We start from the raw sequence: 15,878 nt of genomic DNA, 5'->3' as shown, positions 1-15,878 counted from the left end.
AATAGATCTGGTAAAAGATAATACAAAGAAAAAAACAACCGCTCTTTGTATGTTTTTGTACCATTATCTTTGAAATGCAAGAGAAAGGCCATAATGTATTATTGCAGCCCAGGTGCAATTTAGATTTTGGCCACCTGATGGCAGCAGTGTATGTGCAAAGGTTTAGACTGATCCAATGAACCATTGCATTTCTGTTCAAAATGTTGTATCAAGACTGCCCAAATGTGTCTAATTTGTTTATTAATAACTTTTTACGTTCAAAATTGTGCACTCTCCTCAAACAATAGCATGGTATTCTTTCACTGTAATAGCTACTGTAAATTGGACAGTGTAGTTAGATTAACAAGAATTTAAGCTTTCTGTCAATATCAGATATGTCTATGTCCTGGGAAAGGTTCTTGTTACTTACAACCTCCTGCTAATCGCATTAGCCTACGTTAGCTCAACCGTCCCGCGGAAGGGACACCAATCCCGAAGATTAACACAGTGTTTCGTCATATACAGGAGTTATATAGACACTGGGTACACAAAACATTAAGAACACCTTGGTAATATTGAGTTGGACCTCCCCCCCCCCCCCCCCCCCCCCCCCCACCCTTTTGCCCTCAGAACAGCCTCAATTCGTGGGGGTATGAACCCTACACGGTGTCGAAAGTGTTTCACATGGATGCTGGCCCATGTTGACTCCAATGGTTCCCACAGTTATGTCAAGTTGGCTAGATGTCTTTTGGGTGGTGGACCATTCTTGATACACACAGGGAAACAGTTGAGGGTGAAAAATCCCAGCAGCGTTGCAGTTCTTTACAGAAACTGGAGCGGTTAGCACCTACTACCTTACCCTGTTCATAGTCACTTAAATATTTTGTCTTGCCCCATTCACCCTCTGAATGACACACATACACAATCCATGTCTCAATTGTCTCAAGGCTTAACAATTCTGTCTCCTCCCCTTCCTCTACACTGATTGAAGTGGATTTAACAAGTGACATCAAAAAGGGATCGTAGCTTTCACCTGGATTCACCTGGTCAGTCTACATCATGGAAAGAACAGGTTTTCACAATGTTTTGTACACAGTATATACAGTATATAGCAATAGCCTACTTTATCATGTTATATAAAAGCCTCCCATTCACACCGAGTGGGTGCATTAGGATGAGGCTTGGAGCAGAGCAATCATTCAGGAGATAGCTTGCACTCAATAAATTATGGCACTTATTTAAATACTGCACATTGGCAGCTGTTATGTAGCTAGCAGAGCCGAGGTGTAGCTAGCAGAGCCTACGTGGTTTTCATTAGAGTCATAACCAGAGGGAAAGCCTTTGCTTTGCGTCAGACGTAATTATGGCTTCCTTTGGAAGTTATTGGCCTTGATTACATGAAGTTGGAATGTGCTTCATGAAGTCACTGCTCTTATCGCATAGTGATTGAGGTGCAGAATCTGTCTGTATGAAATAAAATGTAGCAATTATATTTGTGATTGGTTTAAACACTCCTAGTTCTGTGGTTGGTTTAAACACTCCTAGTTCTGTGGTTGGTTTAAACACTCCTAGTTCTGTGGTTGGTTTAAACACTCCTAGTTATGTGGTTGGTTTAAACACTCCTAGTTCTGTGGTTGGTTTAAACACTCCTCATTCTGTGGTTGGTTTAAACACTCCTAGTTCTGTGGTTGGTTTAAACACTCCTAGATCTGTGGTTGGTTTAAACACTCCTAGTTCTGTGGTTGGTTTAAACACTCCGAGTTCTGTGGTTGGTTTAAACACTCCTAGTTATGGGGTTGGTTTAAACACTCCTAGTTATGTGGTTGGTTTAAACACCCCTAGTTCTGTGGTTGGTTAAAACACTCCTAGTTCTGTGGTTGGTTTAAACACTCCTAGTTCTGTGGTTGGTTTAAACACTCCTAGTTCTGTGGTTGGTTTAAACACTCCTAGTTATGTGGTTGGTTTAAACACTCCTAGTTCTGTGGTTGGTTTAAACACTCCTCATTCTGTGGTTGGTTTAAACACCCCTAGTTCTGTGGTTGGTTTAAACACTCCTAGTTCTGTGGTTGGTTTAAACACTCCTAGTTATGTGGTTGGTTTAAACACTCCTAGTTCTGTGGTTGGTTTAAACTCCTCATTCTGTGGTTGGTTTAAACACTCCTAGTTCTGTGGTTGGTTTAAACACTCCTAGTTCTGTGGTTGGTTTAAACACTCCTAGTTCTGTGGTTGGTTTAAACTCCTAGTTCTGTGGTTGGTTTAAACTCCTAGTTCTGTGGTTGGTTTAAACTCCTAGTTCTGTGGTTGGTTTAAACACTCCTAGTTCTGTGGTTTGTTTAAACTCCTCATTCTGTGGTTGGTTTAAACACTCCTAGTTCTGTGGTTGGTTTAAACACTCCTAGTTCTGTGGTTGGTTTAAACTCCTAGTTCTGTGGTTTGTTTAAACTCCTCATTCTGTGGTTGGTTTAACATCTTCTCTGATGTTCTTCACTATACGGGGGAGATGTCCTAGTGTGAAGGGTTCATTCAGTCATGAGCCACATGTCTGACCTGTATCATTGACTAAACATGTTAACTTGACTGATGTCTCTCTGCTTCACCCTTGCATCTAGTAATGTAACAGCTATCACATGTTCTCTCCTCTCCTCTTCTCCCTCTACTCCCCTCTCCTCTCTCCCCACTCTCCTCTCCTCCCCCCCATTCCCCTCTCCCCACTCTCCTCTCCTCCCCCCACTCCCCTCTCCCCACTCTCCTCTCCTCCCCCCACTCCCCTCTCCTCTCTCCCCACTCTCCTCTCCTCCCCCCACTCCCCTCTCCCCTCTCCCCACTCCACTCCACTCTCCTCCCCCCACTCCCCTCTCCCCACTCCTCTCCTCCCCCCACTCCCTCCCCCCACTCTCCTCTCCTCTCCTCCACTCACTCCCCTCTCCCCACTCCTCTCCTCCACCCACTCCCCTCTCCCCACTCTCCTCTCCTCCACCCACTCCCCTCTCCCCACTCCTCTCCTCCCCCGACTCCCCTCTCCCCACTCCTCTCCTCCCCCGACTCCCCTCTCCCCACTCCTCTCCTCCCCCGACTCCCCTCTCCCCACTCCTCTCCTCCCCCGACTCCCCTCTCCCCACTCTCCTTTCCTCTCCTCCCCCCACTCCCCTCTCCCCACTCTCCTCTCCTCTCCTCCCCCCACTCCCCTCTCCCCTCTCCCCTCTCCCCACTCTCCTCTCCTCCCCCCACTCCCCTCTCCTCACCTTTCTTGTCCTCTAGTAAACCACTGACAGAGATATACAGAGGCACACATCCAGGTGTGACCATACAGAATGTTCTCCTGGTCTCTGTGCATCACAATGTGACCATACAATGACACCATAAATCACCTATATAGGGAGGCCGAGTGGTGCAGCGGTCTCAGTGCTTCTCAGTGCTAGAGGCGTCACTAAAGACCCCGGTTCGATTCCAGGCTGTATCACAACCGGCCGTGATTGGGAGTCCCATAGGGCGGCTCTCAATTGATCCAAAGTCATCCGGGATAGGCCGGGGTAGGCTGTCATTTTGAATAGGAATGTGTTCTTAACTGACTTGCCTTGTTAAATAAAGGTACAATTAAAAAAACGGGGAAAAAGCCAAGATGGCGTCACTGTGAGAGGGAATGTTTTCTCGCTTGATGGTTAGGTTGTTAACACTCTAATATTGGCTATCAATGTAGCAAGAAAGTAACTATAAATTGTTTCATCTACATGTGGAAAGTTTAGTATTTGTTTTTGTCAAGTTGAATGGGAAGAACACAACAAAAAGACAATAGGAGACGAAAATATCCAAAAGCCTCACAGAAGACGGCAGGCGTATTAGCTAGCAACGACGGGAGACAGAGCAGCATGGATACACAAGATGCCGTGAGCTCAAGCAAGAGAAAGAACAAGACAGACCAGGATAAGATCCTTGCAACCTCTTTACCTCAGACCTCAACAACAACAAAAAATCCTCCAGGGAGAAAAAAGTGAAAGAGAACATTTCCACGTCTGAACTCCTCACTGCAATCCAGACCCTGTCTACTAAACAAGACGCCACGTTCTCCAAAGTGTCCTTCATGGAAACAAAGCTACCGAAGAAACATCAAAGAAGATTGATAATTAGTCAAAGACTGTCCGTCAGCTTCACACAGTGGTGAGCGAGAAAATATAACGTTCCTAGAGAACGAGCTGAAGAAATTGCAATCCCAAAATAATGAGCTGTGTGAGAATGTAGCTGAACCTTCAACAGTACTCTCACAGGTGGAATCATGTAGCTGACCTCCAGCAGTACTCTCACAGGTGGAATCATGTAGCTGACCTCCAACAGTACTCTCACAGGTGGAATCATGTAGCTGACCTCCAACAGTACTCTCACAGGTGGAATCATGTAGCTGACCTCCAACAGTACTCTCACAGGTGGAATCATGTAGCTGAACCTCCAACAGTACTCTCACAGGTGGAATCATGTAGCTCCAACATTACTCTCACAGGTGGAATCATGTAGCTGAACCTTCAACAGTACTCTCACAGGTGGAATCATGTAGCTGAACCTTCAACAGTACTCTCACAGGTGGAATCATGTAGCTGACCTCCAACAGTACTCTCACAGGTGGAATCATGTAGCTGACCTCCAACAGTACTCTCACAGGTGGAATCATGTAGCTCCATCAGTACTCTCACAGGTGGAATCATGTAGTTGAACCTCCAACAGTACTCTCACAGGTGGAATCATGTAGCTCCAACATTACTCTCACAGGTGGAATCATGTAGCTGACCTCCAACAGTACTCTCACAGGTGGAATCATGTAGCTCCAACATTACTCTCACAGGTGGAATCATGTAGTTGAACCTCCAACATTACTCTCACAGGTGGAATCATGTAGCTGAACCTCCAACAGTACTCTCACAGGTGGAATCATGTAGCTCCAACATTACTCTCACAGGTGGAATCATGTAGCTGACCTCCAACAGTACTCTCACAGGTGGAATCATGTAGCTCCAACATTACTCTCACAGGTGGAATCATGTAGCTGAACCTCCATCAGTACTCTCACAGGTGGAATCATGTAGCTGAACCTCCAACAGTACTCTCACAGGTGGAATCATGTAGCTGAACCTCCAACAGTACTCTCACAGGTGGAATCATGTAGCTGATCTCCAACAGTACTCTCACAGGTGGAATCATGTAGCTGACCTCCAACAGTACTCTCACAGGTGGAATCATGTAGCTGATCTCCAACAGTACTCTCACAGGTGGAATCATGTAGCTGACCTCCAGCAGTACTCTCACAGGTGGAATCATGTAGCTCCAACAGTACTCTCACAGGTGGAATCATGTAGCTGACCCTCCAACAGTACTCTCACAGGTGGAATCATGTAGCTGAACCTCCAACAGTACTCTCACAGGTGGAATCATGTAGCTGACCTCCAGCAGTACTCTCACAGGTGGAATCATGTAGCTGAACCTCCAACAGTACTCTCACAGGTGGAATCATGTAGCTGAACCTCCAACAGTACTCTCACAGGTGGAATCATGTAGCTGAACCTCCAACAGTACTCTCACAGGTGGAATCATGTAGCTGAACCTCCAACAGTACTTTCACAGGTGGAATCATGTAGCTGAACCTCCAACAGTACTCTCACAGGTGGAATCTGAAAATCCACGGTGTACGATAGGTAGAGGGTGAGAGGACATTAGGGAAGAGGTCATCAATATCCTGGGAAAGGCGGCTCCGTGCATGAAAGACAAGCTAAGAGACGTGATCGACGTGGTGCATCGACTTGGGAAACGACGATCTGATGGACCCCCTGGCAATGTCATCCTTCACTCTGCGCCACTACAGGGACAACGTCTGGAAAATGGCCAAGAGGAACAAGTTTCTGGACGAGAAGAAACTCAGCATCAATGAGGCTGTGTAACCGCAGGATCAGACTTCCAGGGAGAAACTGTGGCCGCTTTTACAGAAGGCACGACAAGAGGGAAAGAAGGCTGGGTTCAAGGGCCCACACACGTTCATCAATGGAAGACGGATTACTAATTAACTCCGATGACATGAACCACACTTGAACTGTGAGTACTGCGAAGAGCACATCCGTTGGAGTAACCCTATCAAGGTTTACTGTTTGGTAAACTTGTTCACATTACTACATCTGTTGTCTAGTTTCTACATCTGTTATCTAGTTTCTACATCTGTTATTGAGATTCTACATCTGTTATCTAGTTTCTTCATCTGTTGTCTAGTTTCTACATCTGTTGTCTTGTTTCTACATCTGTTATTTAGTTTCTACATCTGTTATCTAGTTTCTACATAAGTTGTGTTGTTTCTACATCTGTTATCTAGTTTCTATATCTGTTACCTAGGTTCTATATCTGTTATCTAGTTTCTACATCTGTTATCTAGTTTCTATATCTGTTATCTAGTTTCTATATCTGTTATCTAGTTTCTATATCTGTTATCTAGTTTCTATATCTGTTATCTAGTTTCTATATCTGTTATCTAGTTTCTATATCTGTTATCTAGTTTCTACATCTGTTATCTAGTTTCTATATCTGTTATCTAGTTTGTGTTTCTTTATTTTTAATGCAACAGTTTGTTTTCAACTTACTCAGTATCTTTAGCCTGAACGCTTGGGGTTTGAAAAGGAAATCCTTATTGTTATATTGTACACGCAGTAAAGCAGATTTTGTCCTTCTTCAGGAAACTCATTTGTGTGAAAGTGACTTGAAATTGTGGAAGTCACAATGGGGAGACATGGCCTATTTCAGTCACGGATCTCACCATTCTGCTGGTGTTTTGACACTTATCCACAAGGTTAAAGGTTAAAAAGGTTAAAGGTGACATTCTTAGAATCCACATTTTCACAGGACGGCAGATGGGTCATAGTAACTGTTAAACTTGACAATGCTATTTTCGTCATCTGTAATGTGTACGGACATAACTCACACGCTCCAAATAAAACCCTTTTTTGGCCAATTTACCAGAAAATGACAGGATTTACACAACAAATACGCAGAGGCTTTTCTAATTCTCTCAGGGGATTTTAACGAAACACCTGATGCATCTGTTGATCGTTTTCCTCCTAGAACGAGTCAAAGATCTCAAAATAGCAATATCACCACTACATTATGCAAGGATCTCTGTTGACGCCTGGCGTTGTTTCAATCGGGATGCTAAGGGTTATACCCGGACCAACAAAACTATGTCACGTAAATCTAAAACAGAGTTATTCCTAATTTCCTCCATTTTGTGACAGTTTGTTATAGATGTAGAGCATCAGTTGGCTCCTCCCTTTTCTGATCATTAATTTGATTTCCCCTGAATTTACAAGCTACTTAAACAAATCTAAAGGGTATTGGAGGGTATTTGAAATGAAACAACACACTTCTTTTAAAGATCCTATTTTCATTGGAAACCTCAAATCGTTAGCCAGATATATATCTTTATGAGAGAGAGAAGACTTGGAATCATGGGAGTAGATGGGAATTCTTCAAATATAAAGTCAGAGTTATTGCCGTTAAACGTGCCAAAGAGCTGAAGGAACCTGAAGAACCGTAGAGAAAAAGCTTTGGATGAGCAAGCTTGACAGTTTTCTAAAGAAGAAGAGTCTGTATTTAAATATTTACAACGAGAATTAGAACAGTTTTACACGGGATCTGGCAAAGGGTGCCTTCGTCAGATCAAGAGCAAAATGATGAGGGAAAGAAACACCAGCACTTGAAAAGAGAAACTACAAAAGGAAAATATATAAACGGCACTCAAAAAATGAATGATGTATTATGCAAAGATCCCGTTACAAATGGCGACGTTTGTCAATTCCTTTACTACTCACAATTTCCAGGAAGATTGTTGTGAAAGCTACAGTTTTCACATTCAGAATTACGTCCCTGTAATTGAGGATGATTTCCACTCAGTGTTCTGATTCACCTGTGTCAATCGAAGAAATTAGAGAGGCTCTGAATTCAATGAAAAATGGGAAATCACCTGGCCTGATGCCAGTTTTATTCTATAGACAGTTATGGGAAAGTTAATAAAAAAATCTATTTTGAAAATGTTTCAAGGATGAATTAAAAATGGTGAAATGGTCTCCACTATGAAACAGGGCCTTATTTCACTGTTAAAGACCTTTCTCTCATTATGCCCCAGGGGTACTAGGACCCTGGGGGTACCTGGTCTATCCACAGGGGGCACTTCAGAAGACTCACGAGACCATAGGCCTACTGGTAAAATGCACACGAGGGGGTACTTCAGGGGTACTCCATGCAGAGCAAAATTTAGTTGGTGTTACAGTAAAATGAAAAAGGTTGGGAACCACTTTTCTGGACTGTACCGTCTGTCTGTCCACACAGAACCTCTATTCTGGACTGTACCGTCTGTCTGTCCACACAGAACCACTATTCTGGACTGTACCGTCTGTCTGTCCACACCAGACTCTGTTCTCTGTCTGTTACAGAGGAGATTCAGATTCATTCTTGGTTGAGCTGAATGTCTTCTGTAGTTTAGTTTTGCTCTTTAATAACCTGTGTTGGAAAGCGAGGTAGAAGCAGTGGTCCGTTTGGATACCATGACTGTACGTCTCTGGTCTGTCTGTTCACATAGACTGTTGGTCTGTTAATTGGTAAAGGGATTTGTTTGTTCGCTACCTTGGTGTCAGAAGTGGGATGTGCCCTGTGATTAATACAATTAGGGCCATTGCGAAGAATAAAGAAAGTGGTAGCCTGTCATCCTCCTGGACCAATCAAATCCCCACAGTGAGTTATGGTGTCCCAAATGGTGCACTATCCATCAACTGTAGCACACTAGATCCCTCTGGGCCCTGGTCAAAAGTAGTCTACTATATAGGGAATAGGGTGTCATAGGGCTCTGGTCTACAGTAGTCTACTATATAGGGAATAGGGTGCCATAGGGCCCTGGTCAAAAGTGGTGGACTAAGTAGGGAATGGGATGGCATTTGGAACAAATTACTAGATTCCATTCGGAATATTCTGACATCCCAAAATGCTAATTCCCCAGTCCCAGGGGACTGCAACAGTCACCAGATGCCCACAGTCATGTCTGTCCCATTTAACAGTTTGGTCTGTCCCATTTAACAGTTTGGTCTGTCCCATTTTAACAGTTTGGTCTGTCCCATTTAACAGTTTGGTCTGTCCCATTTTAACAGTTAGGTCTGTCCCATTTTAACAGTTTGGTCTGTCCCATTTAACAGTTTGGTCTGTCCCATTTTAACAGTTAGGTCTGTCCCATTTTAACAGTTTGGTCTGTCCCATTTTAACAGTTAGGTCTGTCCCATTTTAACAGTTTGGTCTGTCCCATTTTAACAGTTAGGTCTGTCCCATTTAACAGTTTGGTCTGTCCCATTTAACAGTTTGGTCTGTCCCATTTTAACAGTTTGGTCTGTCCCATTTAACAGTTTGGTCTGTCCCATTTTAACAGTTTGGTCTGTCCCATTTAACAGTTTGGTCTGTCCCATTTAACAGTTTGGTCTGTCCCATTTAACAGTTTGGTCTGTCCCATTTAACAGTTTGGTCTGTCCCATTTTAACAGTTTAGTCTGTCCCATTTAACAGTTTGGTCTGTCCCATTTAACAGTTTGGTCTGTCCCATTTAACAGTTTGGTCTGTCCCATTTAACAGTTTGGTCTGTCACTTTTAACAGTTTGGTCTGTCCCATTTTAACAGTTAGGTCTGTCCCATTTTAACAGTTTGGTCTGTCCCATTTTAACAGTTTGGTCTGTCCCATTTTAACCCGAAAACACCAAATGGTACACTTCAAATGTGCTCATCGAGAGACAAAGTACCACATGTTTTAATTCCAAACATCTTCATACGGAGGAACGACCGCTGAAGTAAGCAGCTCACCTACAATATATTTAACATAGATAGGCTAGACTATAATAAAAAAACAGCACATATTCAAATAACCTAAATAAAGGTCCCTAATTAGCCTCATGTCTTGTGGATATAATATATAATTATACATGATGCACGTTCTCCTATTGAATATAACTAGGCTCCGTGAGGATGCTGGACCAACAGGGCATCACCAACCGCACCACGTCGTCTCAGGCTGTTGAGATATCCCACAATGCAGGCAGATGGTGACGTCGAGTTGTTTTATCGTACAGTCCAATGTACGCAGCCGGCTATGCCCTCGTAAAACCCAGCTTCACACCATGTTTAGAGTGGCTAATACCTAGGAATGCTCGTCCCGTATGTTGTGTATCACGTTCAGCCAGTCAGGTCGCCGCAGTCTGTTGTTTACTTCCTGGATGAATGTGGGACGAACATCAGGAAGAAGCATTATCACGTTCAGCCAGTCAGGTGACAGCAGTCTGTTGTTTACTTCCTGGATGAATGTGGGACGAACATCAGGAAGAAGCATTATCACGTTCAGCCAGTCAGGTGACAGCAGTCTGTTGTTTACTTCCTGGATGAATGTGGGCCGAACATCAGGTAGAAACATTATCACGTTCAGCCAGTCAGGTCGCAGCAGTCTGTTGTTTACTTCCTGGATGAATGTGGGCCGGACATCAGGTAGAAACATTATCACGTTCAGCCAGTCAGGTCGCTGCAGTCTGTTGTTTACTTCCTGGATGAATGCGGGCCGGACATCAGGTAGAAACATTATCACGTTCAGCCAGTCAGGTCGCAGTAGTCTGTTGTTTACTTCCTGGATGAATGTGGGCCGAACATCAGGTAGAAGCATTATCACGTTCAGCCAGTCAGGTCGCAGCAGTCTGTTGTTTACTTCCTGGATGAATGTGGGCCGGACATCAGGTAGAAACATTATCACGTTCAGCCAGTCAGGTCGCAGCAGTCTGTTGTTTACTTCCTGGATGAATGTGGGCCGGACATCAGGTAGAAACATTATCACGTTCAGCCAGTCAGGTCGCTGCAGTCTGTTGTTTACTTCCTGGATGAATGCGGGCCGGACATCAGGTAGAAACATTATCACGTTCAGCCAGTCAGGTCGCAGTAGTCTGTTGTTTACTTCCTGGATGAATGTGGGCCGAACATCAGGTAGAAGCATTATCACGTTCAGCCAGTCAGGTCGCAGCAGTCTGTTGTTTACTTCCTGGATGAATGTGGGCCGGACATCAGGTAGAAACATTATCACGTTCAGCCAGTCAGGTCGCAGCAGTCTGTTGTTTACTTCCTGGATGAATGTGGGCCGGACATCAGGTAGAAACATTATCACGTTCAGCCAGTCAGGTCGCTGCAGTCTCTTGTTTACTTCCTGGATGAATGTGGGCCGAACATTACTCCCTGGATGAATGCGGGCCGGACATCAGGAAGAAACATTATCCACTCTAGCATGGTGCTGTAAAAGGATGTTTCATAAAGTTAGCATATTTTCCCATTTTTATTCTCCCTTCTCGCAATTAAATTGAGTTTATGAGGAAATCAAGGACTTTGTAGCCTGACTGGAGAATGTTGTATGTGCTAACAGATCCACCGGGGAACGCTAGGCTCCATACAATGCCTTTGGACGGTAGGTTGAAACGACTCAATATCGCCATCTGCCGGCATTTGGGCTACTGCTGACAGGGCACGGAGTGTAGTGTCTGTGATTGGACTCGGTCGCGATTTCTCACACTGGGTGCGCAGGTGGTGGACAGACATTGATCGACTGAGCGACGAAGAGAACCCAAACGGAAAACAGGACCAACGAATCAAATCGACGTAAGGGGAAATAATTCTAGCTCCGTATCGACACAAAGTTTGACCAAGAGACAATTTACTTTTATTGTGGAATGATTACGGTTATTCCAGTGAATGTGTAGAGAACGTTTAATGTAGCATATTCCTGACATCTCTAGACTTTGCACACTGTCTGCAGCCCATATCTTTGTATATCTGTCAAAAGTTTTGAGTTTTTCAAAGGATGTATTTCATTATCACGTTTTTTCAAACCATGCTTTGGTATCTGGCGTCTATGTACTGAGAGACTCTTCACGGAACAACACGGAGCAGTGTTCTTTACAAAACATACATCATTATCCGGTGCCAATTTCAACATCGCTGGGAGGGGAGGCAATTCATCACGTAAAACTCCAACCACAATCAGGATCCCTACAGTTCAAATTAACGTCACCATCCAGAATGGACTTCGTTTGGCTGTTCTTTCTCCAGCTGGCTCGTATTGGTGAGTACAACACTTCTGACTAATTGAATGGAATGGCTGGTCAGGCTATTTAATGGATGAGGGATGCAACGTGATGTATTTGGCTGTGGTGGTGGTGGTGGTGGTGGTGGTGGTGGTGGTGGGGGGGGTAATTGAATCAATATGTGTGTGTGTGAACGATATTCTCATCCATCTATATTCTTCTGATGCACCAGACCATGTACAGCTCTGACTCTATTTCAATGGAATGACTGTGAAGTATTGCGCTTTTTATTTTGTGGATGAGGGATGCTTGCCAAACTGATGTAAATGCATAGGCTGTAGCCTACATATTTCCCGACAACCCGTGTTCTACAAGGCTGCAGGCTAAGCAGTGAGTGTTGGGTTCTGGAATTACCTTAATTATATTACTTATTACTATTATTAATATTACTCATGCTTGCTGTTGGTCAGACGGTCGTATTCAAACTTCCTAGACGCTCATTAAATGTTCTCTGGTTGTAGGCTTCAATGCGGTAGCCAATGAACGTGTTTCCGGGTTTTCCTGCGCATTTGGCTGTAGTGGGGAGATTGAATCGATGTGTGCGTGTGAATAATATTCCCTTCTCAACGTGTTCTCAAACATACACATTTTCAGTGTGCTATATAGTGTAACACTACAATGGGTAACAGTCCGTAAACGCCGGGCTATGCTCTCAATTCTCTACCGGACTTTGAATGTGCGTGAGGAGGTTGTGAGCGGGGTGCTGTTCTCAACGATCATGTCTGTAGAAGTTAAACGCGGTGTAGTAGCTGTGGCAGGTTCATTATTATCTTATAGCGAATGTTATAAGGCACCAAAAAGAGTATTACAACGAGGCATTATACATGTTATACTAGGCATTAAATGTGTATGCCTCGTAGAAAGTGTCCCCAAAAGCTGTCTGTTAAATAGTTAGTATGAATGGTAATGTGAAGGCTGTGTGTGATATAGTTAGTATGTGAAGGCTGTGTGTGATATAGTTAGTATGAATGGTAATGTGAAGGCTGTGTGTTATGTAGTTAGTATGAATGGTAATGTGAAGGCTGTGTGTTATATAGTTAGTATGTGAAGGCTGTGTGTTATATAGTTAGTATGAATGGTAATGTGAAGGCTGTGTGTTATATAGTTAGTATGTGAAGGCTGTGTGTGATATAGTTAGTATGAATGGTAATGTGAAGGCTGTGTGTTATATAGTTAGTATTTGAAGGCTGTGTGTTATATAGTTAGTATGTGAAGGCTGTGTGTTATATAGTTAGTATGAATGGTAATGTGAAGGCTGTGTGTTATGTAGTTAGTATGAATGGTAATGTGAAGGCTGTGTGTTATATAGTTAGTATGTGAAGGCTGTGTGTTATATAGTTAGTATGAATGGTAATGTGAAGGCTGTGTGTTATATAGTTAGTATGAATGGTAATGTGAAGGCTGTGTGTGATATAGTTAGTATGTGAAGGCTGTGTGTGATATAGTTAGTATGAATGGTAATGTGAAGGCTGTGTGTTATATAGTTAGTATTTGAAGGCTGTGTGTTATATAGTTAGTATGTGAAGGCTGTGTGTGATATAGTTAGTATGAATGGTAATGTGAAGGCTGTGTGTTATATAGTTAGTATGAATGGTAATGTGAAGGCTGTGTGTTATGTAGTTAGTATGAATGGTAATGTGAAGGCTGTGTGTTATGTAGTTAGTATGAATGGTAATGTGAAGGCTGTGTGTTATATAGTTAGTATGTGAAGGCTGTGTGTTATATAGTTAGTATGAATGGTAATGTCAAGGCTGTGTGTTATGTAGTTAGTATGAATGGTAATGTGAAGGCTGTGTGTTATATAGTTAGTATGTGAAGGCTGTGTGTTATATAGTTAGTATGAATGGTAATGTCAAGGCTGTGTGTTATGTAGTTAGTATGAATGGTAATGTGAAGGCTGTGTGTTATAAAGTTAGTATGTGAAGGCTGTGTGTTATATAGTTAGTATGTGAAGGCTGTGTGTTATATAGTTAGTATGAATGGTAATGTGAAGGCTGTGTGTGATATAGTTAGTATGTGAAGGCTGTGTGTTAAATAGTTAGTGTGTGAAGGCTGTGTGTTATATAGTTAGTATGTGAAGGCTGTGTGTTATATAGTTAGTATGTGAAGGCTGTGTGTTATATAGTTAGTATGTGAAGGCTGTGTGTTATATAGTTAGTATGTGAAGGCTGTGTGTTATATAGTTAGTATGTGAAGGCTGTGTGTTATATAGTTAGTATGAATGGTAATGTGAAGGCTGTGTGTTATAAAGTTAGTATGTGAAGGCTGTGTGTTATATAGTTAGTATGTGAAGGCTGTGTGTTTTATAGTTAGTATGTGAAGGCTGTGTGTTTTATAGTTAGTATGTGAAGGCTGTGTGTTATATAGTTAGTATGAATGGTAATGTGATATCCAGGTTAACTGCTGAGGACTGACAGCACCACAGAGACCGTGCTCGTCATTCAGGGTGCATCCCAAATGCAATAGGGTGTGTCTTGGGCCACACAATGTAATCTAGAGTAGCTCCACTCAGTCTACAGTCACTCTCTACTCACTACTCAGTCTACAGTCACTCTCTACTCACTACTCAGTCTACAGTCACTCTCTACTCACTACTCAGTCTACAGTCACTCTCTACTCACTACTCAGTCTACAGTCACTCTCTACTCACTACTCAGTCTACAGTCACTCTCTACTCACTACTCAATCTACAGTCACCCTCTACTCACTACGCAGTCTACTTCCTCGATCTACAGTCACTCTCCACTCACTACTCAGACTACTTTCTCAGTCTACAGTCACTCTCTACTCACTACTCAGTCTACAGTCACTCTCTACTCACTACTCAGTCTACTTCCTCAATCTACAGTCACTCTCTACTCACTACTCAGTATACAGTCACTCTCTACTCACTACTCAGTCTACTTCCTCAATCTTCATCAAGCCTTTCTATCTGATGTTTGTCTATATTTCCCCAAACCTTTCTATCTGATGTGGATCTATATTTCCCCAAGCCTTTCTATCTCATGTGGATCTATACTTCCCCAAGCCTTTCTATCTCATGTGGATCTATATTTCCCCAAGCCTTTCTATCTGATGTGGATATATATTGTCCCAAGCCTTTCTATCTGATGTGGATCTATACTTCCCCAAGCCTTTCTATCTCATGTGGATCTATATTTCCCCAAGCCTTTCTATCTGATGTTGATCTATATTGTCCCAAGCCTTTCTATCTGATGTGGATCTATACTTCCCCAAGCCTTTCTATCTCATGTGGATCTATACTTCCCCAAGCCTTTCTATCTCATGTGGATCTATACTTCCCCAAGCCTTTCTGTCTCATGTGGATCTATATTGTCCCAAGCCTTTCTATCTCATGTGGATCTATATTGTCCCAAGCCTTTCTATCTCATGTGGATCTATGTTTCATCAAACCGGTGAAACATTTAGTCTTTCAAGGACAAAAAAATAATATAAAACGTAGCTGTGTCCTTGATAGACTAACTGTTTGGGATTCACTGGCTTGAGGCAATAAAGATCCACATCAGTAAGACATAGATATACTAGATGAGCATCAAATATGTGTTGAGAAGAGCGGTATTCTTTCGTGAGACTTTGTCATACATATTAAGTTATATCTGCAGAGAGCATTCTGTATGTGCCGGCATGCGCGTGTGCATGTGTGTGTGTGTGTGTGTGTGTGTATTGTGTGTGTGTGTGTGTGTGTGTGTGTGTGTGTGTGTGCATAAATGCC

General features: G+C 43.0%; 1 protein-coding gene across 1 annotated transcript in view; it reads left to right on the top strand.

Annotated features, from left to right (window-relative positions):
* Window positions 1-11,536: 11,536 nt before the first annotated feature.
* Window positions 11,537-15,878, top strand: part of LOC129831724 (GDNF family receptor alpha-4-like) — a 512,247-nt gene continuing 507,905 nt past the window's right edge. Inside the window, exon 1 of the mRNA XM_055895115.1 lies at window positions 11,537-12,123. Coding sequence (XP_055751090.1) covers window positions 12,081-12,123 — 43 coding nt within the window. The 5' untranslated portion in view covers window positions 11,537-12,080. The remainder of the gene's footprint in view (window positions 12,124-15,878) is intronic.

The sequence above is a fragment of the Salvelinus fontinalis genome, chromosome 33 (genome assembly GCF_029448725.1).
Source record: "Salvelinus fontinalis isolate EN_2023a chromosome 33, ASM2944872v1, whole genome shotgun sequence".
NCBI lineage: Eukaryota > Metazoa > Chordata > Actinopteri > Salmoniformes > Salmonidae > Salvelinus > Salvelinus fontinalis.
The sequence above is the reverse complement of the archived record's forward strand: the minus strand, read 5'-3'. Positions and strand labels throughout refer to the sequence as shown.